The sequence below is a fragment of the Vipera berus genome (genome assembly GCF_964194415.1).
Source record: "Vipera berus genome assembly, chromosome: 14".
Classification (NCBI taxonomy): domain Eukaryota; kingdom Metazoa; phylum Chordata; class Lepidosauria; order Squamata; family Viperidae; genus Vipera; species Vipera berus.
Genome location: NC_138217.1, coordinates 11,786,497 through 11,812,743, shown reverse-complemented (window position 1 = coordinate 11,812,743; position 26,247 = coordinate 11,786,497). Strand labels below are relative to the sequence as shown.

The 26,247-nt window shown below is 48.8% G+C and overlaps 2 protein-coding genes across 3 annotated transcripts; both read right to left on the bottom strand.

Annotated features, from left to right (window-relative positions):
• Window positions 1-984: 984 nt before the first annotated feature.
• On the bottom strand, window positions 985-14,745 carry THOC5 (THO complex subunit 5). Of its 2 annotated transcripts, none has more exons than XM_081338892.1 (20): window positions 14,664-14,745; window positions 12,616-12,725; window positions 12,171-12,314; window positions 11,572-11,685; window positions 10,808-10,905; window positions 9,979-10,125; window positions 9,704-9,818; window positions 8,036-8,168; window positions 7,374-7,451; window positions 6,551-6,591; window positions 6,276-6,375; window positions 5,953-6,061; window positions 4,988-5,089; window positions 4,466-4,562; window positions 3,629-3,743; window positions 3,136-3,239; window positions 2,531-2,618; window positions 1,769-1,884; window positions 1,424-1,614; window positions 985-1,247 (listed from the first exon to the last, which is right to left on the bottom strand). In XM_081338892.1, exons 2-20 carry the CDS (start codon window positions 12,709-12,711, stop codon window positions 1,184-1,186), a joined length of 2,052 nt encoding a protein of 683 aa, XP_081195018.1. In that variant the 5' UTR covers window positions 12,712-12,725; window positions 14,664-14,745; the 3' UTR covers window positions 985-1,183. The 2 variants fall into 2 exon arrangements, with proteins under 2 accessions (XP_081195018.1, XP_081195019.1); XM_081338893.1 differs by having other exon boundaries at window positions 14,607-14,722.
• A 5,611-nt stretch (window positions 14,746-20,356) lies between these two features.
• Window positions 20,357-22,423, bottom strand: PLA2G1B (phospholipase A2 group IB). Its single transcript, XM_081339057.1, has 4 exons — window positions 22,182-22,423; window positions 21,812-21,983; window positions 20,779-20,906; window positions 20,357-20,515 (listed from the first exon to the last, which is right to left on the bottom strand). The coding sequence occupies exons 1-4, from the start codon at window positions 22,213-22,215 to the stop codon at window positions 20,394-20,396; spliced, it is 456 nt and encodes a 151-aa protein (XP_081195183.1). The 5' UTR covers window positions 22,216-22,423; the 3' UTR covers window positions 20,357-20,393.
• Between the last annotated feature and the right edge of the window lie 3,824 nt (window positions 22,424-26,247).

The window sequence follows — 26,247 nt, the reverse complement described above, 5'->3', positions numbered from 1 at the left end:
CAAGTTCCGAGTCGGTTGCAGGTTTCATCTGCTTTGCTAAGAACGCCCTGCATTTTTTCTGTTTCGGGGCACCCGTGGCTCAAGGAAGGGCCCGGCTGTTTTCCGAAAGGGCAAGAGAAGGAAGAGCTGCTGGGCTTGGCTCACGCAGAAAAAAAACCCTGGGTGCCACTTCTCTCGCGGATGCCACCTCCAGCTGTCACTCTTGCAAAAAAAAAAAAAAATGGAGCTTCAAAACCCTTTCTGATCAGGGTTTTACACCTTCGGCCAGGGAAAACCCACCAGCTCTCCGCCAGGATTGTTCAAAAGCTGCTACGTTTAAAACGTGGTGTGTCTCAACCTGGGCAACTGTTAAGAGATGTGGACTCCCCAATTCCCAGAATTCCCCAGCCAACATGGCTGGTTGGGGAATCCTGGGAGTTGAAGCCCACAAATTTTAAAGGTGCTAGGTTTGGAGAACCCTAGCAGTCAGTCTCCTGCCATTTGTTCTAGAACTGCTTAGCCGAGCGAGGTTTTTAAAAAAATCTTGCCCGTTTCTCCATCTATTCTCGATGAGCAGACCTGTTGGAAACCACGCAAGCTGGGGTTTTGTTAAATCACAGAATTGAAAGGGATCTCCTAAGAGCATCTTTCTATCCCCTGACTCCATGCAGAGGATCTTGGATAACTAGGGCCCTTTTAGGACCTCTGGACTTCAACTCCCAGAATTCCTGAGCTAGCCATGTTGAGCAAGGGCTGGTTCAGAGGAATTCTGGGAGCAGAAGTCCACCGATCATTGCCCCTCTATAAAAACATTTTTACTCACTTCCTTGGAGGAAGTAAATAGCACTCAGAGACAGGCGTAAAATTCAGATATTTTTCCCCCCACTTTGCTCTCTCTCCCCGCTAAAGGTTCCAGCCGCCCGTTCTCAAGAACTGTGTTGCACCCCTGCAGGTCCGTCCTGCACCTCACCTGCCAGTCCCGGCTTACTTAAGATTTAACAGGCCAGATTTCAAATACATCCTTTATTTAATTTTAATTTCCTTCAAAATGACTTTCACGAGAGATGAAGGAATGCCGGCAGCTGCTTGGCTGTCTTCTCCAGGGCGGCTTCAGCAAGAACGATGACGCTGAAATTCCATCCCAAATGCACCAGCTCCAGATCCAAAATAAATCCCTTCGCTTGGGAAGTCAGGCCTAGTGGGCTCAGCGATGGCTGAAGAAGCCTTGAGGGTGGTTGTATTTGAAGGGTTTCAACCGGCTGGGACCCCTTTACGGAAGAAGGGAGATGTTGAAAGGGAGGGTCACTCCCATGGCTTTCAAGAAGCCAAACTTGTAAAATCACCAATTTCATCCATCCCGCGTTGAATTCTCCCGTGACGAGACGGCCAGGGCGAGTTGTCCCGTCCCGTTCCGCCAGATCTCCACGGCCCCGAGCCGGCTTACCTGGCCAGGCGCAAGCACATCTTCTCCTGGGGAAATTCCTTGGGTCCTTCCACGCTGTTGTCGTGCGTCTCGGTCTCCAGGTACACATCCAGCACAACGCAGAGGCGTTGCAGCTGGTTGGTGAGGAGTTGATAGCCCGGCTTGGGGCTGCTGAGTTCTTTGTAACAGACGTTGACCTCGCTCTCCATGGCCTTAAAGGCAGAGGGGAGGGGAGGGGGCACAGAGGAGAGGCTGAGAAAACAAAAGCCTTTGACCTTCCAGATCGGCGTTTGTCCACCTAGGCAGCTTTGAAGAGATGTGGACTTCCCAGAATCCCCCAGCCCCGTTCCTCTGTCTCAGACCTACCCGAATGTTGTCATCGTTCATGTTGGTCTTCTCCCCTTTCCAGTTCAAGCACAGGCTGAAGATGGGGGGGACGGAGGAGTATCCGGGGTTGAGCGCCACGGCTGCCTGGAGCTTGGCTGCGGCCGAGATGGAAGCAAGAAGCCCCCTTTAGCAAGGATACCTCTTTTTACACGCAACTATGGCTACGCAACCAGAGTTTCCAGCAGAAACCTGGAAAGCTGGAAGGAGAGCCTTGCTGGTGCCGTCACCGAACTCAGTGAAAACAAAATTCGCGGGCTGCGAATTTGGGAGTGGCTTTTAAGGGAGGTCATTCCCCCCAGCCCCTCCATAAAATCACACCCAAGGGTCTTGCTTCAGCCCCCTCTTTGGAGAGCTGGCAAAAGGGGTGTGTGTGTTAGGGTTTCTAAACGGAGCATCTGCAGTTTGAAACGGAGCGGCCAAATTAAGCCTCCGTTGCCCCCGGGCTGCTATTTGCAGGCCTTAACCCTACGGATCCCTTGGGTTTCTACCCCTAGTCAAGGAGCTCCGTAGACGGCAACTTGTCCAGTTTTATCCCCACAACAGCCCTGCGAGGTGGGCGGAGGGGGGAGCTGAGGAAAGAGGGGACCGGCTCCGAATCATCCAATGAACATCTCAAGGTTTGGGAGGAACGAAACGTCCCACTTCTCCCTCCTCCGCCCCCCCCAGTAACAACCCCCAGGCCTCTTCTCAACCTCTCGTTGGCGGGAGAGGAAGCGAGGGGAGAAGAGAGGCCAAACTCACCGGTGCCTCTTTCTATTAGTGCCAAGTAATAGAGGTGGGTGTCTTCAGCCAAACCGGCCGCAGCCACGTCTTTAGTGTAAGGCAGCTCCTAGAGTCACAAAAGGCGGAAATGCTGTTAGACCCACAATGTGAGGGCGCCACTTGGCGCCTCCTGGTTTGCGCTGGCCAAGTAGAGTTCCCTTATTTCTTCGAATCCGGTTTCAGAGCACACACCCCCTTTCCCAAGAACCCCCCCCCAAACAGGCCCTGGGGTCCATTCACACAGGCTGCAGGGCATGACGGGAGGTGACCCCGTGAGAGGCGTGCAACTTGCTAGCAATCTTCCTGGACGCGTCTCTTAAGGGAATCCCTGCCGTTGTTACGTTTAGTCAGCCCGTTGTGTTCAGTGGCCCCCCCTATTGACTTTGCTTGTTAGGAGGTCGCCAAAGGGGATTCCCGCAACCGTTGTAACGATGAGTCAGTTGCCGAGGGTCCAAAGTTTGATCCCGTGACCACGGGGATGCTGCAACCGTTGCAGCGCGAAAAAACTTTTTCACAGCAAGTCGAGGACTATCTGTATATTTGTACCCTGAAGAAAAAGGCTTCTTCTGATTGAGGCTACTTACCAAGTAATCGTCGTACGTGAGGGACGTCCACTTCACCAAATGGGAGACAATCTTGGCGGGAAAGAGGCGCTGAGACTCAGGGGTGATGGGCAGAATGCCGTGCTCTGGAGGCAACGAGAAAGGAGACATGTGATCCCCATGGAAGAGGTTTCTTGCAACAGACCAAAGATAAGTTCTCTTCTTTGGCCTCTGAGGACCACCATGTTCTTATCCTACAACAGGCTCTCCAACCTTGGCCACTTTAAGACTTGTGGACTTTGACTCCCAGAATTGCCCAGCCAGCCATTTGTCCAGGAGGCAATAAGGTCTCGTGCCTTGAGTAGAAGGTCTGGATGAGAAGACCTCCACAGTTCCCTTTGCCACCAGGGCACTGTGATATAACCGCCACGAGGTTACTATATGCTCAGAAGTGGAAAGGTTTGACGCTACCCCACAATGGAGGGTTTTTGTCTTTCTGCGCCCTGAGGGGAACGGGAGGGTTGCAAAGACTTACCAAGGGAAGCGAATTGCTTGTGAAGGGCAAGGCGGGACTCCAACCGCGTTTTGAGCAATTTCATGGTCCTCTCCATGTGGCTAGCACTCAGTGAGTTATCGGCGATCACAGGATTCTGCAAAGACGTACAAAACACTTTTATAGGGCAGTCCTCTTTTAGGAACGGCCTTGTTCAGCGATTGTTTGCAGTCGTGACTGGGATGAAAAAGTAACTTTATGAGCAATCCCCTTTGTGTGACCTTTGCGGGTCTGTAAAGCAAAGCTGACGTAACAGCATAAGCACAGGAGCTGGAGGGCCGGTTTAAAAGGTTGAGGTTCTGATCTAGAAACCAGGAGACGGTGAGTTCTAGTTCCGCCTTAGGCATGAAAGCCGGCTGGCTGATTTTGGACCAATCACCAGGAGACGGTGAGTTCTAGTCCTGCCTTACTCATGAAAGCGGGCTGGCTGACTTTGGACCGATCACCAGGAGACGGCGAGTTCTAGTCCTGCCTTACTCATGAAAGCCGGCTGGCTGACTTTGGACCGATCACCAGGAGACGGTGAGTTCTAGTCCTGCCTTACTCATGAAAGCCGGCTGGCTGACTTTGGGCAGTCACTTTCTCCCAACCCACCTCACAGGGTTACTGTTCTGGGGAAAGCAGGAGGAGGAAGGAGTATTAGCGCCTCGAAACGAATTTCACATCCCTCACTTTGGCCTGCACGTACGCACACACGCACACAATACATACAAACACATCTGCACTTTTGTTGATGCATCCATTTACCCTCTTGGCCTCGTGGGGGATTACAAAGGAGTTTGGAAAAGAGCTTTCGGAAGGCTTCTGTGTTCAGCCTACCTGGGGTTGGTCCTTGGGGAAGTGCAAGCCCCCCAGTTTTTGCACCCACACGTACGGGTGGCCCAGTTCAGGCACGTAGTCGTTCAGGGTCAGGATGCTGCAAAAGTGAGAGAAGAAGCGATGAGGACAAGCGGCAAATAGAGGATTGCAAAGCAGGGGGCGTCCCTGATTGTTTTTTTTACGACCTTTCCTGCCACGGTTGTTAAGCAAATCGCTGCGGTTCTTAAGCGAGTAACCCCGTTAAGTGAATCGGGCTTCCCTCTTGACTTCGCTTGTCAGAAGGTCGCAAAAGGGGATCACATCTCTCTCTCTCTCACACACACACACATACACACACGGCAACCGTCATAAATGTGAGCCGGTTGCCAAGCGACTGCATTTTTATCCCGTGACTGTGGGGGTGCGGCGAGGGTCGTAGGCGTGAAACACGGTCGTAATTCATTTTTAACAGTGCTGTTGTCGCTTTGGTCGCTGAACAAATGGCTGTAAAATCAAGGGCGGCTCCCGGTCCCATTGGCTTACCCCACTTTGTCAAACTGGAACTGATTGGCAGGATTTGGGGTTCTCTTTCCGTGGTCCCCAGGGTAGAGGCAGCTCAGAAGAGAATCAGGGCACAGCAGGTCCCTGTTGGGGGGGGGAGGAGGGAGAGGGAGGAAAAGCAAGTCATCAAGCAAGGTTTCGCACCCCAAATCCAAAGAGAAGAGGCAGGTCTTGACACGAAAAGCTGCCAGCCGCCATGATTTGGACAGAGGTTTGAGCCAAGGAGGGTTCTGCAGTGTGCAAGTCTGTTAGGGTTAGCATCCCCTCTTGTGGGCTTCTGATGGTTTCTGATCCGGGCCCTCCCCGTGTCTCCCACGCTTCTCAATCCAGGTGAGAATGCGGCTGAATTTCTCTTTCATTTTAGAATAGAGTAGAGTAGAGTAGAGTAGAACAGAATATAGAATAGAAATACAGAATAGAATAGAATAGAATAGAATAGAATAGAATAGAATAGAATAGAATAGAATAGAATAGAACAGAACAGAATATAGAATAGAAATACAAAATAGAATAGAACAGAACAGAATATAGAATAGAAATACAGAATAGAACAGAATAGAAATATAGAATGGAGAATACAACAGAATAGAAATATAGAATACAATAGAATATAGAATAGAATAGAGCCGGAAGGGACCTTGGAGGTCTTCTAGTCCAGCCCCCTGCTCAAGCAGGAGAACTTATACCATCTCAGACAAGTGACTGTCTAGCCTCTTCTTAAAAACCTCCACTGATGGAGGGCCCATGGTTTCTGGAGGCAAGCTCCCCCAAAGCTCAAGCTGACATAGATTGAAGCCCTAGAGACGTGGCCATGTTTAATTACAGGTAGTCCTCTACCTACGACCACAATGGAGCCATTTAACAACTATCCTGCTATCTGCTATCTCCTCCCTTTTCGTATTCTAGCCAATTTGAGTTTCTCAGCAGATTCCCCAGCAACAGCTCACCCAGCACTGATGGGCAGGGTCATCTCCGTGGCTGCCGTCACCTTGGCCTTGACGGTCAGGACGTTGAGGTTCATCAAATAGTAGAAGGTGAGGAGCAGCAAACTGCCATCTGCAAGGACACAGCCGGGGTCATTCTTCCAAAAACAGAAAAGGTGTGTGTGTGTGTGTGTGTGTGTGTGTGTGTGCGCGCGCGCTGCATTTTAACTCAGTTCAACTCAACCCAACTCAACTCAACCCAACAAAACTCAAACAACTCAACTCCACTCCCAGATTGGGACCAGAAATTGGCAATAAAGCCCCCCAAAAACCCTTGTTTTCCCTACCTTTACACTTCAGGTTGACGGTAACAGTCAGGGGGTGCCTCTTCAGCATCTCTTTCCGCTTGTCATCCAGCTGCACCCCCAAAGTTGGTCGGCGACGTTTCTGCAGTGGGGAGGGGGTGGGGGGGGAAGAGGAAAACCAAAGTGTGTTTTATTCCCACCCTCCCCAGTTAGCAACAGAAATGGAACAGGAAAAGGTATCTGTCGAGAGGTTCAGGCAGGAGGTTTTTGCAACCCTTCTGTTCTCTGCTCTGCTCCCAGCAATCTCCAAACCTCACCGTCGTCTGCTCCTCCTCCACGTCGGAATCACTCTCGTCATCTGCGAATACAAAACAAAGAAACATTAGAACAGAAAAACTTTGCAGCTTCAACATATCAAAAGCCGCATGGTTTGCCACTCATCCTGCAAGGAAAGGAATACGGTAGAGTAGAGTAGAGTAGAGTAGAGTAGAGTAGAGTAGAATAGAATAGAAAAGAACAGAATAATAAATAGAATAGAATAACAGAAAGAATAGAATAGAATAGAATAGAATAGAATAGAATAGAATAGAATAGAATAGATAATAGAATAGAATAGAACAGAACAGGAGTAGAGTAGAACAGAATAATAGAATAGAGTAGAATAGAATAGACCAGAATAGAATAACAGAATAAGAAAAATAGAATAGAATAACTTTATTGTCACTTTAAATGTACACTAAACAGCATACATTAAAATGAAAGAGTCACCACCTCCAATATACACTACATAAATATAACACACAAAAAGGTCATATACCCACATATATTCTATGACACAGGGAAACAACACAATCTAGCTTGGATGTATACATGTACATGGTGAGAATCGGGTTTCCCCATGGACTCTGCTTGTCGGAAGGGGATCCCGTAACTCCAAGATACGGCAACCTTCATAAATACGAGTCAGCTGCCATGCGCCTGAATCCTGATCACGCGACCCTGGGGACGCTGCAACGGTCGTGTGAAAAACGGTCCTAGCTCACTTTTTTCAAAGCTGTTGCAACTTGGAACGGTCGCTAAATGCACATGTAATAAACCCAGCCTCTGCCAATAGCCTCGGAAGCAGCCACAGACTGTTACCCTGGGAGTCTTCCGGAGGTTTGCAAAGAGCTCTTGCTTCCTCTACGTTGCCTTCAATAGCCACAGCCAGCTTCTTATCTGCGGGAGAGAGAAACAACAACAACAATACACCTTCCCTTCTCTTTCTTGCAAAGACCCTGAAGGTTTGCCTAAGCATGTCCACCTTCTAAAACAAGAAACAATTGGGCAACGGGTAGGTCTGTTCTAGGGACGCGGTGGCTCAGTGGGCTAGGACGCTGAGCTTGTCCATCAGAAGGTCGGCAGTTTGGCGGGTCGAATCCTGAGTGCCGCGTAACAGAGTGAGCGCCTGTTACTCGTCCCAGCTTCTGCCAACCTAGCAGTTCGAAAGCACGTAAAAACGCAAGTAGAAAAATAGGGACCACTACGCTGGGAAGGTAACAGCGTTCCGTGCTCCTTTGGCGTCTAGTCATGCCGGCTACATGACCACGAAGACGTCCTCGGACAAGCGCTGGCTCTTCAGCTTTGAAAGGGAGATGAGCACCGCCCCCTAGAGTCGGAAACGACTAGCACGCGTGTGCGGGGGAACCTTCACCTTTACCTTAGGTCTGTTCTAACCCAGGCTGGTCAACTTCTCTCACTGGGCCGCTGGAACTATCCCCAAAGCTTGCGTGGCATAGCTGACCCAACTCCGTGCTACTCACCACAGGCCTGGCCGTAGGCGCTGGCCTGGACAAAGAGGACATAAAGCGGGGGCGGGAGATGCCTGGCTGTTTCGTATTGCTTGTGAACTTGGTCGAAAGGCATGGCGAAGTATTCTTGGACAGGAAGAGAGGCCTGAGAAGCAGCATAAAGGGAAAAAAAGTCAGCTTGGATCAGTGGTTGGGAAAAGTGAAAACGGAGGCCGCGATGGGGCAATTCACTATTTTACACAGGAAGTCCCCGACTTACAATTGAGCCCCAGTTGTGAGACATCTGTTAAGGGAATTTTTGCCCCATTAAGTGACGGCCCTGACCAAACAAAAAAACGACTTACGACCGTTTTTCAAACTTTCGATCATTGCAGCCTCCCCGCGGTCCCGGAATCAAAATTCAGACACTTGGCAACTGACTCGTACCTACGACGGCTGCAGCGTCCCGGGGTGGGGTCATGCGATCCCCTTTTGTGACCTTCTGACAAGCCACGTCTATGGGGCAGCCAGATTCACTTAACGGCCGTGTCACTAACTTTAACAACTGCGCTCATTCGCTTAACCGCTATGCCACGCAAGGTCGTTAAATGGGACGTAACTCACTTAACACATGTCTTTGCTTAGCAACAGAAAGCTTGGGCTCCATTGTGGGCGTAAGTCGAAGGACTTACCTGTATTGGTAACTGCTCTTATATTTCCAGCCCTTTCTCCACCACGGAGAAAATTAGATGTAAGATCCTCAAGGATGGAAAAGCTTTTAATCATCATAGAATAACTTTTTTTTAAAAAAAAAGTGTTTAAAGCTTTTAAATATTGGAGTCCAAGCACAGCCTCACTTAGATGAAGAGACAACTGTCTTACTCCCCCCACATCAAGCATGCAGTTGCACTAAAGCAGCAGTTAACGCTTTAGGTTTAGAAATAGGAAATAAAAATAATTAAATTAAATAAACAAACACAGCCACATAAGACGCCACTCCCGAAGTCACAGAACACCAAGCCAGGATGTTTAAACCACCACGGCTTAGTTTGCATGTAATGCTAACCCAGGAGTGTCCAACCTTGGCAACTTTAGGGCCTATAGGCCTCAACCTGCTGCCGGCATCAAATGCCCTTCGTCCAGTGCGCTCCCACAGGGAGGGTCTGCTCAGGGTTCCGCCGGTGAGAGATTGCCGGCGGGTGACACCCAGGGATAGGGCCTTCTCAGTGGGAGCGCCCGCCCTCTGGAACCAGCTGCCGCTGGAGCTGAGAACTGCCCCCGACCTCCGATCATTCCGCCGGGGCCTGAAGACCTGGCTCTTTGAGCTCTCGGGCCCAGACTGAGGAGGAATTTTTAATTTGGGGTTCTTTTTAACTGACTACAGGGTTAATTTAATATTTTTTAATTTGGTTCTTAATTTTTGTATTTTGGATTTTTAATTCCCTGTAAACCGCCCTGAGTCCTCAGGGAATAGGGCGGTATATAAATATAACTAAATAAAATAAATAAATAAATAAATAAACTACCAGAATGGGGAATTCTGGGAGTTGAACTCCATAGGTCTTAAAGTTACCAAAGTCAGACACTAGAATGGCTTGGTTTGCCTCATACGACAAGCTCAAAACCAACTAAGCCACCTTATGCAGTGCCCCATCCAGAATTAACAGCATAATATCGTAGACAGTCAGATAAGGGACATACCTGCATGATGCTGTTAAGCCGAGGCTGGAGATTGCTGAGATATTCTTTCTTCACTTCTATCTCCTTAAGAATCTTCTCTTTGTTGGCTAAACTTTCTTTATACTTCTCTGCCAGCCTGCCCAAAAGAGGTATGTGATTATTATAGAAATAATCTTCAAGGTTGGTGACGCACACTCCAGAAGGACACACGCCCGTCAGGAGCACGACGTTCCGGAGGACGGGAGCCACCACAAAAAAGGCTCCTCCTCCTCGTTGCCGAAGGCTGCCCTGCCCACCGTATGCGCTGCTCCAGTTCCCAGTTGAGGCGGGAGAGGGTTTGCTCGTGAGGGTCGTGGAGCGTAACGTCCGATTTGCTGATTTCTGGAGGGGCTTCTTTATAAAACTCGTCCACGCTCACCAGTTCAATCTCTTCGTGCTTGGATCTGTCCAAAGGGACAGAAAAGAGATTGGCTGGCTTTTAAAATTTCTCCCTTTCACTCCCAGGAGAGACAGGAATGGGTTAAAACAAGTGCTGCCCAACTTTGAGAAAGTTGTAAGATGTGTGGACTTCAACCCCCAGAATTCCCCACGGCTGGCTGCGGAATTCTGGGAGTTGAAGTCCATACATCTTAAACTTCCCTAGATGGTGAAGCACAGGCCGCTTGGAGGTTTGTGTGTGTCCTGCAGGAAAAAACATCCTGCAGCCACAAGAAGGCTCCACGCCCATTTGCACCCCTCAGGTGACCCTGAGGACACAGGTAAGCCTCCAAGTGGCCTCAACGGCTCTCTAAAAGAAGGCAAATGACCAGCGGTCTGCAAGGAGTATAAATCCTTCCCTTCCCCCCCACCGTCCAGTCAGAGCTGAAGAAGCTTCTTGGAAGAGAAGCGAAACGTCTTCCAAGAAAAACAAGGAAGTTCTGCTGCCTCTTGAAAGAGTTATCTTTAGGATAACTATGACCTGGATGGCTGAGCATCTCCATTGACGTGGTCAATAAATTCCAGTCTTGTTCAGAGGGACGAAAAGTCAGCTCTTTTTTTCCAATTTCTCCCAAGTAAAATTTTAAATGTCCACCCTGTTGCCCGCTGTTATATTACCCCCCACCCCCACCCTCCCCACGAACTTACTTGAACTCCAGACACTTTGTGATCTCCTTCTGCAGATGCATCACTTCATAGAGCAGGTTTTGGAGCTGGAGGTGGTAAGCATCCACTTTCAGTTTTGCCTGCATCCAGAAAGAAAAACAAGAGGCCAACGCTGCCATATCACAGAGGTGCTTTTTCTAGAGGCAAGCGGACTTTCTCGTTTGGCTTTGAAGACGTCTCGCTTCTCCCGTTGATGGACGCAGGGCACAAGATAGGAGAAGAAACCCATCAGCAGGAGATTCAGCAGGCCCCCTGCATTTAAAATACAAAGGCCGCTCTTTTGAAGAGGGCAAAGTCCACATTTTGGGACAGAGAGGAAGCGCTGGTTTGAAAGAGGGGTCAAAGAGGTCATCTAGGTCAAAACTGAAGAGCCCCCTCTCTCAACAGAGGGGGGAGGGACGCGACATCATCTACCCCCAATCTACAACACAGTCCTTTCAGCGGTTCCAAGAAGGCTCCACAGCCTTTTGCACCACTCAGGTGAGCCCAAGCAGCCTCAACAACTCTCTGAAAGAAGGCAAAGGATCAGCTTTCTGCAAGGGATATAAACCCTAACCCTTTCCCACCCTTCCAGGCAGAGCTGAAGAGCTGCCAGCCAAGGACTACCTGTGGGTCTGCGGGGACGAATTTAGTGTCAACGAAACTCACACAATAAGCCACTGGGACCCAAACATTGCGAATCCTCCCAGCCTGGCTCAGTTATTCCACCCTTCCCGTCATTTTCTCATCTTTAGACTCGGCCCCACCTCGTGGGTCTGGTCCCTCCCCTTCTTCAGCCGAATGTGAGCCAAGCGGTTGAGCTTCTTCAGAGTCATGAAGTGGACGCAACTCTGGATCCGTCGCTCTTCTATCTCGGCAGCCTGAAAAACAGACGAGGGCGTTGGGATTTGCCAGGTCCTGTTGCGTTTAACTCAGAAGCTGGAGGCGTCGGACGGATCCCTTTGTGTTCCATCGCATGCAGCGAGAGGTACACAAACCAGAATATAAAATGCAGAGCCCCCTCAAGTGTCAACTGGGTGTGTTTGAGTGTGTTAGGGAGGGAGGCAAGGAGAGGGAGAGGGAGAGAGGGAGGAAGGGACAGAGCTGTCAACTTTGCCCAAAATTCTTAGATAGTCCTCAGCTTACAACAATCCATTTAGTGACCATTCAAAGATACAACAATACTGCAAAAAGGGACTTATGACTGTTTTTCAGCCAACCATTGCAGGAACACACACACACACACACACACTGGGTCACTTGATTAAAATCCAGACACTTGGCAACTGACTTGTTGCCGGTCGTTAAGTCGAGGACTACCTGTATTTGCCCCAGGAGGGTTGCTTGATCACCCCAGGTGACTTACACTGTCTTTGTGGCCTTTACTCTTCAGCTCCTGGATCTCTGCCATCAGCCTCTGAAGATCCTGGCAGGTCTGTTTGTAAAGTTCATAATCCCGGTTGGGGTCCCGCAGATCCACCTCAGCCTCTTCGCTGTAGTACTTGGCATCCTAACGGAGAGGAACAGAGGAGGGATGCTGAACTTCACGAACTTTTAATGAAGAGAAGGACGAGGGGGGGACAAGATAGCAGTCTTCCAATATTTGAGGAGCTGCCCCAAAGAAGAGGGGGTCAAGCTATTCTCCAAAGCACCCGAAGGCAGGACAAGAAGCAACGGATGGAAGTCAATCAAGGAGAGAAGCAACCTGGAACTAAGGAGGAATTTCCTGACAGTGAGGACATATTAATCAGTGGAACTGCAGATTTTTCCACCAAAAAAACAGGTTTTGCGAGGACTCCTGCAGACTTTACCTGATCAACGTCCGATCTGCTCCGCTTGCCTTCTTGTGGACCGCCATCCGTGCGAATCACCTTCGGCTTCCGTTTCTTGCTGGACTCGGAGGCCATTTCCTTCGGCTTTCCTGGGAAAGGGGGAGAAAGTCAAAAACCGTTAGGTGGAGGAGCAGTCAATCAACTTTTTTTAACCCATTTTTTTCGTTTCAAACTTTTTATAGAAGTAAAAAATCATACATAAAAGAAAATAACAAGAATAAGAATAGTAGATTGTGGGGGGGAAAAGAAACTAGAAATATAAAAGGAAAAAGGAAAGCAAGGATTGTAAAGATTTTCTCGCCCTTTCTGTTTAAAGTGACATCGTAATTTCCTTCCTTCTAATCTCCAAAATCATAAATCACAAGTTCATTTCTCTCTCTCTCTCTTTTTCCAGCTCAAAGTCCATAAGAGATTCCCAGTCACTAAATGTAGCTGTTGATCCTTTCCTAATCAAGCAAGTTAATTTTGACAACTCTGGCATCTTCACCCACCGTTCTTTCGTTGTACGTAAATTCGAAGTACTTTTATACAATTTTATCCCGGGTTTTTTAAATACATGCATCAACTCCAGCCAGGCAACGTGCCTAATATTCCTGTCTCCTCTTTTCCCACAACAACAACCCTGTGGGGTGGGTTGGCTTGAGAGAGAGATTGGTCCAAACTCACTCAATTGGCTTTCATCTCTAAGACATGACTAGAACTCCCAGCCTCCTGATGATTGACGCAAAGTCACCCAGCCAGCTTTCATCCCTAAGGCGGGACTAGAACTCCCAGCCTCCTGATGATTGACGCAAAGTCACCCAGCCAGCTTTCATCCCTAAGGCGGGACTAGAACTCCCAGCCTCCTGGTCATTGGTCCAAAGTCACTCGGCCAGCTTTGATGCTTAAGGCGGGACTAGAACTCCCAGCCTCCTGGTGATTGGTCCAAAGTCACCCAGCCGGCTTTCATGCCTAAGGCGGGACTAGAACTCCCAGCCTCCTGATGATTGACGCAAAGTCACCCAGCCAGCTTTCATCCCTAAGGCGGGACTAGAACTCCCAGCCTCCTGATGATTGACGCAAAGTCACCCAGCCAGCTTTCATCCCTAAGGCGGGACTAGAACTCCCAGCCTCCTGGTCATTGGTCCAAAGTCACTCGGCCAGCTTTGATACTTAAGGCGGGACTAGAACTCCCAGCCTCCTGGTGATTGGTCCAAAGTCACCCAGCCGGCTTTCATGCCTAAGGCGGGACTAGAACTCCCAGCCTCCTGGTGATTGGTCCAAAGTCACCCAGCCGGCTTTGATGCCTAAGGCGGGACTAGAACTCCCAGCCTCCTGGTGATTGGTCCAAAGTCACCCAGCTGGCTTTCATGCCTAAGGCGGGACTAGAACTCCCAGCCTCCTGGTGATTGGTCCAAAGTCACCCAGCCGGCTTTGATGCCTAAGGCGGGACTAGAACTCCCAGCCTCCTGGTGATTGGTCCAAAGTCACCCAGCTGGCTTTCATGCCTAAGGCGGGACTAGAACTCCCAGCCTCCTGGTGATTGGTCCAAAGTCACCCAGCCGGCTTTGATGCCTAAGGCGGGACTAGAACTCCCAGCCTCCTGGTGATTGGTCCAAAGTCACCCAGCTGGCTTTCATGCCTAAGGCGGGACTAGAACTCCCAGCCTCCTGGTGATTGGTCCAAAGTCACTCAGCCAGCTTTGATGCCTAAGGTGGGACTAGAACTCCCAGCCTCCTGGTGATTGGTCCAAAGTCACCCATCCGGCTTTCATGCCTAAGGTGGGACTAGAACTCCCAGCCTCCTGGTTTCTCTTCACTAGGCACCAAACTGGTTTGTCCCATGAAGCTGATCCATCCAAATGGAGTTGATTAATCCAGGTGAGTTGGGGTTCGCCCTTCGTGGTGATACAAACCCTCCCACACTGTCCCCCCGCCCTCTGCACATGATCAGAGGACCCCTCGCCCGAGCGCCAGCCGAGCCCAGGGCACCTCCAGGCGAGTCTACCCGGCTCCAGCGGCCTCTCCACCCGGAGAAGGCGGCCCCACCTCCAGCCGATGCTCCTCGGCCACCGAAGCCCCGTCTCTCCGGCGTTGCCACCCGGAAAAGCCTTCCGTAGCCCCGACCGGAAAGGCCCGGCCGGAAGTAGACTCCCCCAGTGGGGATTCCCGGCGAGCGGCTAGAGCGTCGCGTCGGCTCTCTTCCAACCCGCAGTGGTAGAAAATAGAACCAGCGGGATTCCCGGCCAGCGGCTAGAGCGTCGCTAGTGGTCGAAAACGGGAAACGCGCGCCGGTGGTTGCTTTGGTGACGCGTGATGGTCCAACATGGCTGCTTGGGCGCCTTCAAAGCCTGCAGGGGATTATCTGCTTTTTAAAATCTATTTTATTTTGCAATGTGCTCCCTTCCAAGCGAGCCAGGCGTTTTAAGCACGCACTCAATACATTCTGAAATTTCAGCAAGCTCTCCTGATCTCCTCGACGTAAATGAACCTCTGCAACCAAGTGATTCCCAACCTGGAAAGCCAACTTTTCGGATGGCTTTGGGAAAAGGGCAGAGAAGAGCAAACACCGTAAGACGACTCAAGGCCCGGAGACTAAAAGATAAGAAGAACGGTTGCAGGACTTGCATAATACTGCACATGATAGCAGTATTTCAACGTTTGAGGGGCTGCCACAAAGAAGGTCAACCTATTTTCCAAAGGACCGGAAGGCAGGACCAGAAGTAATGGGTGGAAGTTTGTTAGAGATGCAACACAGAAGGAAGGAATTTCCTGGCAATTAATCAGTGGAACGACTTGCCACCAGAAGTTGTGGGCGCTCCATCACTGGAGGTTTTTAAGAAGAGACCGGACAGCCCTTTTGTCTGAAATGGCATAGGGTCCCCTGCTTGAGCAGGGGGTTGGACTAGAAGACCTCCAAGGTCCCTCCCAGCTCTATTCTGATTGATTAATTGGTTGAGTGGGTGGACTTCAACTCCCAGAATTCCCCAGCCAGCATAGCCACCCTACGCACCGAGGGCAGACGGGCAAGCGCTGAACACAATGAACTAGCATTTTAGGCTGTCAGGACTGCATTGTATCTAGATTTCTCTGACATTGTATGCATGATACTTTCAAGAAAAGACCGGGCAATCGCTTGTCTGGAATGGCACAGGGTCTCCTGCTTGAGCAGGGGGCTGGACTAGAAGACCTCTAATGCCCCTTCCAACTCTGTTATTCTCTTATTCTGTTCTGTTAAGGTCAAGGTGGGGGTGCGATCTGCATTCAAAACATACAGAGCGGACCTGTCTTTTCGGCTTCCCTTGCCGCTCGTGCTTAGCGGCACAACAAAGTCGCCACACAATCACAGTCACAATCATCACAGTCGCCACCTGGCTACCCATGGTGCACAGAACTTTCATTTGCTTAGTATCTTCCTCTCTGCCAAGAGAGGTTCAGGATCCTGTTGAGCGAGAATCAAGGTCCGGGTTGTTGTTTACTTTACAATCTTCTTTAAAGCTCCTTGGCTTAGCCAACACTGCAGGGTTGATAGTTGGAGAACAAGCTTGCCTGGTATTTGCCAATGATCCGGTTGGGCTATTAGTGGTGTCCCTAGAAGAGGAAACAGAGCCTTGTCAGGATTCCCAATAAATCCAGGATATTCCCTATTTAAAATGATTTTCCACACAGGTTCCGTTGTGATAATAGGTTAAAGGCTGCAGTGTCTCTATGTGCCCCTGGGAATCTCTGCCTGCTGAGCAGACCACAAAAGGCACTAAAAACGGGGGAGAGTGACAGAAAGGCCTTTGCCAAACTAGCAACTGGAGGGGTCTATTCTGTGAGTACAGGTATAGTCCTCAACTTACGGCCACAGTGGAGCCCAAAATTTTTGTGGCTAAGCGAGACAGTTGTTAAGTCCCTTTTTCGGTGCCGTTGTAACTTCAAATGGTCAATAAATGAACGGTTGTAAGCCGAGGACTTCCTGTAAACACAGGGCCTGATCATTCGAGGATCAAAGAGGGCCATCCGAATTAGGAATACAGACCTGGCTTGGGAACGGTCCGAAGATTTTGGGCATGGTTGGGATCACCGGCTCCCCACGTTTGGTTTGGCTGGGGTTGAAGGCTCCCAAAGCAAGATTCTTTCTTGTTCTTCTCTCCGGGGTTAGGTATGATGCTTTTTTGGCAGCTGTGGAAGGAAAGGAGGCCACTCAGAGGGAGCTGTTTTGGAGCAGCATAAATCTTCAGGCCACAGAGACCTCCAACCTCAGACTTACCCAAAGCGTAGTTATTCACCTTCTGCATCTCCCGTTTCAGCTGCTTGACCTCCTTCTGTATGTCATCCATTTTCAGGGAATGCTCGGGGCGAAACAAGGAAGAAAACTTGGCCTGACAATGAGAAGAGCTTGTTGTCTATCATCCCTTCGCCAACGTTGGCTTTGGCTGTACCAAAACAACGGCAATCAACAGTGGCTCTCGGTCTCTGGGAGGGAAATAGCCCAGGAGAACGTGAGAAGGAGGGCAGGAAGCAGAGGAGGACCTGGAACCCCATCTAGGACACGGGTGTCCAACCTTGGCCACTTGGAGACTTGTGGACTTCAACTCCCATGCTAGCTGGGGCTGGCTGAGGAATTCTGGGAGTTGAAGTCCACAAGTCTTCCAAGTGGCCAAGGTTGGATCATCCCTGATCTAGAACGGGTTGAAATTGGAACGCTCATCTCACTTCTGAATGTTTCATCCTGTTCCTCCTCCTCCTTCTCCATCTTCCCCCTTCTCCTTTCCCCCTTGACTTTTTTTTTTAATCCCATTTATATCCCGCCCTTCTCCGAAGACTCAGGGCGGCTTACAATTTAAGCAGAAACCAATGTGCTTAGCAATAGCCTTCATTCTATGTATATGCCTGCTTATTAGGGCTTTCGCACCCCCCCAGTGGCATTATTACAAAGTCAGCTTATTGCCCCCAACAATCTGGGTCCTCATTTTACCTACCTCGGAAGGATGGAAGGCTGAGTCAACCTTGCTTGTCAGAAGGTCACAAAGGGGGGAATCTCTTGACCCTGGGACACTGCAACCGTCATAAATATGAGCCGGTTGCCAAGCGTCTGAATTTTGATCCCATGACCATGGGGACGCTGCAACGGTCATAAGTGTGCGAAACGATCTTAAGTTGCTTTTTTCAGGGACGCTGCAAATTCGGGCGGTCCCATAATGAACGGCCGTTAAGCCGAGGACTAGCTCTGTCTGTCTCCACCACTTTCCGATAAAACCTAAATCGTACCTTCACATAGGACACCAACCCAGTGTCCTGGCTGTCCAGCTGCTTCCGCTTCTGCACAATCGGTGCGCAGATGCCCGGATTTTGTTCCATGTGGGCGTAAAGCTCCCGCAAAGCTTTCTGGGTGTAGGTCAGGGACTGGCTCTCAAAATCCTCCGGGGAGACCCGCCTGCAGAAGGAGACGTACAGCGGGGACTCGTTGTCAAATTCACTGAGCATCTCCATCCTTGTCCTACTCAGAAGAAGGAAGCCACGGATTAGAGCTGGCACGTTCCTTTTTTCAATGCCATTGTAGCTTCTAACAGTCACTAAACTAAAGCTTGTAAGCCAAGGATTACCCATATGTGGTTCCTAGCGATGTTTACATACATTAACTATATTATATATTTGATACGCATCCCAAGACAATTCCTCTTAATGACACCCAGGAAAGTCAAAAGGTTGGACACCCATGGATTAAAGCGTCTCCACATTACTTTGGGGTAACTGCAATTGTTGGACTGGAAAGGGGAGAAAAACGTGGAAAGCTGAGAAAAAGGCTTGTGTCCATCACACGTCGCCCCGATCCCCTACAGCGGTTTCTTTCCTCACATCTACCCAGTTAATTACAAAACAGAATCCAATTCATTCGCATTACTTGCTGTTTACTTATTAAGCCAATTAAGGAAAAGTAAAAAAAAAACACCTACACAGGCACACCTAGTTTTTATAATCGTACATAATAAATATAGACAGCTTATCTACATGTGGATTATATGCAAATGTTCCTATTAAAAGTGACCGCGTTTCATTATAACTGTCAGTAATAATAATAATTGCTAACGAAGGAAGCGATGACAGGTTTTTCTGATGACCTAGCTTCACCCAAACATCAACTGAGAGTCCCAGATGGGTTCACACAAACGCTAAACTCCGAGCTAGCAAATCTGCAGGTTGTCCTAGGCTCAATCTTAAGTCTGAAATCTCAGCCAGCCAGCATCTCAAAATGTTCTCATCTTATGCTTCCCAAATTCACTGGAGACCCTGGGAACAGAAGGGTCCCAGGTTACAGGCAGCTGGCTTTTGGGATGGCTGAGAGATTGGAACATTTTTTACTTGGGACGTCCTGAGCCAAAGAACCAGATCCGGATACATTTGTCTCGGGAAGATGCTCAACGGAATTGCCACCAAGATTTTGTTCTGGTGGCCACAAGCCTTTGGAAGTATGTACTTAATTACAGAGGTGACTTTGCTGGCAACGGGCTTCTTCTCCCAAGTCTGGTGGGCTTGGAGTAGCCAAAGAGCTGATCTTTTTCAGGAAAGAAGATGTAGTTTGGCCTCTGGGCAGGAGTAGCTCTGGGAGAGAAACCTTCCATCCACTTGGCCCACAGCTGCTCCGGAGAGGAATTGTGACATCAAGAAATTAAGAACCAATTGCGTGTTTCCAAGACTGGTCTCCAACAGTGTCAAAATGGCTGCAACCTAGCTGCAAATAGTTGGGTGTCAGGCTGATCCCTGCTTTGTCGCACCCCTTCCCTCCATGAAATCAGGTTGCCAACATCTAAAGCAAAGGTGCCCAACCTTGGCAACTTTAAGACCTGTGGACTTCAACTCCCAGAGTTCAACTCCTAGCTTTGCCCCAGTTTAACTCAACTCTCGGTTTGTCCCGTTTTACGATCTTTTTTTTTTTTGCAAGGGAATCGCTGCAGTGGTCAAGTTAGCCACACGGTTGTTACGTGAATCTGGCTTCCCCTTTGACTTTTGCCTGTCAGAAGGTGGCCAAAGGGGATCCCATGATGACCGTCATAAGTACGAGCCAGTGAGCAAGCGTCTCAAATTTTGATCACGGGCGCGAATGGTCATAGTGGTGAAAACAGTCATAAGATACTTTTTCCAGTGCTGTCGTAACTGAACGGTCACGAACTGAACTTGTAAGGTGAGGACTACCTGTGCAGATAGGCCTTGCTTACCAGCTGTCTTGTTTAGCAACCCCTGGAATTTATGACGACGTGAAAAACGAGGTTGGTGACTAATTCTGGCATTTACAACCATCACCCTGTTCCATGATCATCACCGAGGCACTTCATAACCAGGATTCTTTTAGTTCTCTGACATGGAAGGAGCTAACGGTAATTTTTTCAGCCTTTAAAGGAGGAATTTGGTTGGGTGAAGGGGCACCTGTTTTTCCTGTACACACACACACACACACACACACTGCAAGTCTGCAATTTGAGAGGCCCTGGGCAAAAATGCAGTAATACGGCAAAGGATTCTGGGTGTAAGTCACGACCTGCAATGCCCACACTGGGCTTTTCTTCCCATCAATAAAGAAAACATAACGAAAAACCTAAATGGACATCAATGCCTCATTTTATTGTTCAGGAAACGATTGCTTCATTTCTGTTTGGTTTTTTTAATAAAAAAATTTTGTGCTGGTGCAGCGTCTGTCTTTTCTGTTTCACGGGCGGCCACGCGAGGCCCCGTCCAGAGAATTCCCACGCGCGCCTGAGTAGTGGCCGAGGTCCTTGTGTTGAAGTCTCTCAAACATTATTTGCAATGCTTGCTGGTATCCAAATTCTTGTACTCCTTGTTGTAAGGGGCCCTGGCGAAGCAGAGGGCGGCCGAGCGGTCGCAGTTGCAAATAAAGGCTGCGCACTCACGTTTGTCATCTGAAAGGAAGGAGAAAATTGTGAACCTCGGGGAGAGCACATGAGCCGGGGACTCTGCGACCGTCGTAAATACATCCTGGCTGTCGAGCAACTGAAGCGTGAACAGGTGAACGTGGGGTGATAAGCACCTGCACGAGAAGATCGGTCTCAAGTCCCTTTTTCCCCCCCTTGCCGTTGTAATGTCACACGGCCGCTGAACAGAATAGCTGAAATTCGAGGATTACCTGTCTTTGAAAGACAGGTTGGGGGTTTGTGATATTTACCTTTGCAGGTGATGCTGCCTCCAGAGCAGGTGTAGGAGTAGGTCTTGGTGTACGGATTGTCCAGGAGGAACCTGCATGCAGGATGTTTCTTGGCTTGAGCGTAGCAGAGGTCATGGGTCTGACAGCACCTGGCCAGAAAGCAGGAAGATTTAGGGCTGGTTCTCCAGGTGTGAGAAGTCCTCTCTGGGGGTGGGGGTGGGGGCCCTTGGAGCTCTCTGAGCTTGGTTGTTTTCTTGCAGATGTTTCATGACCCAACTAAGTAACGTCATCAGTGCTAGGAGGGTGTGGGGTTTGTGGCAGGAGGAGGAGGACAACGACAACTGTGGGATTCTTAGAGCTCTCTGAATTTCATTGTAAATCTACCTTACTGTAACCTTGCAGATCTGAAAGTGCAATTCTCCTGCCATCTCCTTTTCTGAGAAAGTAGGGGTATGTGTGTCCCTTCAGAGTCTCTTTCTCCACCCCTTACGTAGCTGCGAACTATGCCCTCTCTTATCTGGCTGATCCCTAGATAGCATCTCTTTGCCACGCCTCCCAAGTTCTGTCCCCTGTATCACTCCACGCAAGCGATCCCCTTTGATTTACGAAGCCAAAGTAGGGGGTGACATGATAGCGGTCTTCCAATATTCTAGGGGCTGCCCCAAGGAAGAGGGAGGGGGGGGGTCAGGCTATTCTCCAAAGCGCCCGAAGGCAGGACAAGAAGCAACAGATGGAAACGAATCATGGAGAGAAGCCACCCACAACTAAGGAGGAATTTCCTGACAGTGAGGACAATTAACCAGTGGAACAGCCTGCCTCCAGAAGTTGTGGGTGCTCCAAGTCGGGAGGTTTTTAAGAAAAGACTGGACAGCCACTTGTCTTCCCTTGTATCCATCCCGCCAAGCCCAAAGGAAGTCTGGAATGGTGTAGGATCTATGCCGTGCGCAGGGGGTTGGACTAGAAGACCTCCCAGATCCCTTCCGAACCTATTTAGAACATTTATGTTCTACATGTGATCTGGAGAACCCCTGTGCTGAGGGAGGTCAGGGCTTACCTGTCCAATTGGTCTACAGGTGTCCCGCTGCCTCCGAAGCCACAGTAGCAACCGTAGTTTGCATAATCCAACAAGGGTTTACTGCCGGGGATGGCGCATTTGATCATGTTGCTGAATTGTAACAGGCTGCGAGGCCTGACGGGTTCCGAGGCGGCCAAAAAAGGGACCCAAACTACACACAAGGAAATCAGTGTTAGTGTGTTTCGCAAATAACCAGCAGCCGAATCCCTGCCCGGTGAAGGTTGGGTCAGCCTTCCTGCTTTTTGGAAGACTTGTCTCCTAGACAGCCTAAACCTCTGGAAACTACTGAGTTAGGAAAGCCTGCCATATTCCTGAGTGGATTCTTTAGATCGACTGGATCTCCACTTACCTGCTGCCAGGACCAGGAGGTGAGCAGGATTCATTTTGTCAGCGGTCAGGATGAATGTTGATACCCAGGTGAGTTCAGCCTTTATAGCCTTGTCACAACCTTGGCCTTGGCAGCGATGGGAGATAAGATACGGATGGTTTTATTCCTCTATCAGAACAATTTATCTTCCAGGAAGGAGAGAAAAGCAAAGCTGTTTGCTTGCGAGGATTGACCTATTCAGCTTTTTGAGTAGGGGTTGACTTATTCTCCAAAGCACGCAAGAGCATGATAAGAGGCGGTGGTGTGTGTGTGGGGGGAGATTGTTAAAGAGAGAACCAATCTGGAACTAAGGAGAAATTTCCTGACCGTGAGGACAATTAACCAGTGGAACGGCTTGCCACCAGAAGTTGTGGGTGCTCCATCACTGGAGGCTTTTAAGAGGAGACTGGATAGCCGCTTGATAAAACATAGAGGAGCGGTTGAAGGAATTGGGTATGTTTGGAACGTGGCTCAAGATCCAAAACAAACTCACTTGGAATTCCAGCAACGAAGTTTTTATTTCAAAAGAAGCGTTTGCAAAGGCTTGCTGGACTGAAACACACACAGGAGTTCAGCCACACCTTACAGAGCTGTTTGACACATTTTTATATCCTATCCCCGACGCAGATTCCACCTCCCCTATCGCACTCAACGCCCCTTCCCTAATCATCTGAGAAACTATCCGGACCGCCTAAAACCACTCTCCTTCCCATGTTCTAGGAAGCCCCCTTTGTCCATATCCTATCTTTCACCATCTGATTTTCTGTTACCACAGGCCGTCTCCTATGTTGTTTGGATATTTCCCCTTACAATTTGTGACTTCTGCTTTTCCTAGTTGTACTTGTCAATACTAAAATATTATTTCTGATCTTCAGTTGGCTTCTGCTTCAACCTTTAGACTCATTAGAAATTTCTGAATAATACTTTTAATCCTTTCAGGTATGTCTAAGGAAAAGAAGGACCGGGGGTGACGTGATAGCAGCGTTCCAATAGTTGAGGGGCTGCCACAAAGAAGAGGGCGGGTGTGTGTGTGTGTTGTCAATCTATTTTCAGAAGCAGCAGAAGGCAGGACAAGAAGCAACAGATGGAAAGTAATCAAGAAGAGAAGCAACCTGGAACTAAGGAGAAATGCGCAACTAAGGATGCAGGCAGCATATGAAAACAGACTCCGCTGCGGTCCGTGGAAAAAAAACCCTCTGGTGCCCAAAAGATTGGGGCTGCTCCTCCAGAGCAATTCTACAGCCGGATCCAAAAAGGCTTTTTTCAAAATTCTCCCTCCAGCTTGTGGGTAGAGAAATAGGCTGCGTCATTTCTCCGCATTCCAGGGAGGCCAGGAAAAACTTTTTAACAGTCTTTCAGGGCAAAAGCGTTCTTGCTCTTGCTGAAATTCAAGATTCCCGGCAAATCAACAGCAAGAGTTTTTCCTCTCTCTCTGTGTGCGTGTGTGTGTGTTTGTGTGTGTTCTGTAATAAAGCAGAATTTACCCATCTGGTTACAAGTTATAGGAAGGCTGAGCAGTTTTTGCAGATTAAAAAAACAACAACAATGAAGGAGTTTTATTATTTATTAAGTTTCTGCAGCCTGGGAAATTTGGGGAACCTTTTTGCCCCGGAGAAATATGCTGGCTTGAAATGACCCAAGCAGAAAATGCATGGTGGTGGTGGTGGGGTGTTGGAAGAGAACCGGGGAAAAAAAAAGAATCCTTCCATGAAAACGGGGTGATCTAACTGCCGAGGTTTGCAACGCAGCCAAGCGTGACATGGACTTGCAAGATCGACGGGTGGCCATAAAATGTCTTGTCCTTTTTGCATGATTTCTGGATTAGATAGTGGGAAGGATTTCAAAGTTCTTTTTTTTAAAAAAAAATTCCAATCTGGCCACGATCCAGAACTCAGAGTCAGCAGTTGATAAATACCCTCCATTTTTACAAAGAGAAGCTTTCCGTACTTAAGGGCTAAACGTGAAGAAAGAAAGGCCTGTGTTGATGTCTCCACCTGTTGCCACATTTAGAATCGAGAAAAGTGGGACAGAAACATTGAGGTCATTTAGCCTCACCCCTGCTCTGCGCAGGAATCAGGATTAAAGCATGCCAGTCCAGGGAAAGTCATCATCTCCTGCGAGCAGAGGTGATGTCTGTTGACTCTTGTTTGATATTTTGATTTATTTATTGAAGGAAATATTCTGTTGCTTGGTTTCCTGCCTGAGCAGGGGGTCGGACTAGATGACCTCCAAGGTCCCTTCCAACTTATTATTATTATATTGTTACTTCTTATAACTTCAACCGGTTATTCAGCCCCCTGTCTCTTGGACTGATGGGAGGTCGATCCTGTCTTTTACAACATGATATCTCTTCAGACACAAATGCCAGTTTCCTCACTCAAAGTTAACTGCACCTCACCTCTTCCTCCTTGCCTCCAAAGAACCTAGACCGAGTCGGAAGGGACCTCGGAGGTCTTCTAGTCCAACCCCCTGCTCAGGCAGGAAACCCTATACCATTTCAGACAAATGGTGGACCAGTCTCTTTTTTTAAAAGTCTCCAGTGACGAAGCACTCCACAACTTCTTGGAGGCAAGTTGTTCCCCTGGTTAATTGTTCTAACAGTCAGTAAATTTCTTTTTCGTTCTAGATTGCTTCTCTCCTGGATTATAATTAATGTTTTTTTTAAAATTATTATTTGGATATCACTTCTGGATTTTGTGCTTGGGATGGAAACCCCCCCCCCCGAAACTCCGACTTGTTATAGAAATGGCTAGTTTATATTCTAATGGGTAGAAGTAAAATGTTGAGGCTGGAATGTTATCATCTTGCACTGTGCTAAAAAGAGTCGGAAGTCAACGCTTCCCCCCCCCTTTCTTCCCTCATACCTCCTATTTTCTCCGCCCACCCCTTTTTCCTTCCCTTAATTTCCCATTTTTATTTTTGTTTGTATTTATGAAACAGTGAAATGGGAAATGAGTAAGTCCTCCCAAGGTAGGTCCTTATAATTTCAGCTGAGTGCTCCTAAGTTGAGGATTTACCTATTCTTCTAATGGATTAAAAATTCCCTCAATTAATTATTATTATCATTATTATTTTTTTAAAAAGCCATCCATGCTTCAAAGCCTCCTTGCCAGGACGAGGTCAGGCCGAGTGCGACCTACAAACTTTTGTTGTTGAGACTTTGGCTTGACGCTGACCAAGCACCTGCTCAGAGAGAAGCAGAGAAGAGAACAAAAGATCACTCTCGGGAGGTCAGCGTGCACCCCACAGATGCATCTTGCATACTTGAGAATTGTTAATATCTTAGGCACGGCAGCGGCTTCCTTACCAAAGGGTTACCATCCTGAGAATTACAAACCACACAAAAATAACTGTGCAAAGGAAAGCGGTATTATCACAAGGCTGGAAGGGACCTTGAAGGTCTTGTAGCCCAGAGGTCCCCAAACCTTGGAGCACTGGGGACCGTTTCCGTGGAGAAAGGTTTTTCCACAGACCAGAGGGTGTGTGGTTTTGTGTGCTGCCTGCATCCCACAGATGGGGCTTTGCTTGTTTGTGCTGACCGGTTGCTGCCATGCCACGGCCCCCTGGCAGACTGGGGGTTGGGGACCCCTGTTCTAGTCCAACACCCTTTTCCTAGGCAGTTCTTATAGCACCCCGATCAAATGATTGCCCAAACTTTTCTCGAAAACCTCCAGTGACGGAGCACCCACAACTTCTGGACCTTGGGGGTTTTCTAATCCAGCCCCCCCCCCATTCAGACAAGAGACCCTTTTAGCATTCCGGATAAATTGCTCTTCAGTCTTTTCTTGAAAATCTCCAATAATGGAGCACCAATTTCTGGAAGCAAGTTGTTCCACTGGTTAATTGTTCTCACTGTCAAGAAATTTCTCCTTAGATCAAGGTTGCTTCTCTCCTTGAGTAGTTTCCATCCGTTGCTTCTTGCCTTTGCCTTCAGGCGCTTTGGAGAATAGATTAAACCCTCCCCCCCATCTTCCTTGTGGCAGCCCCTCCAATATTGGAAGATGCTATCATGTCTCCCCTACTCCTTTTCGTTAAACTAGACCTCCCC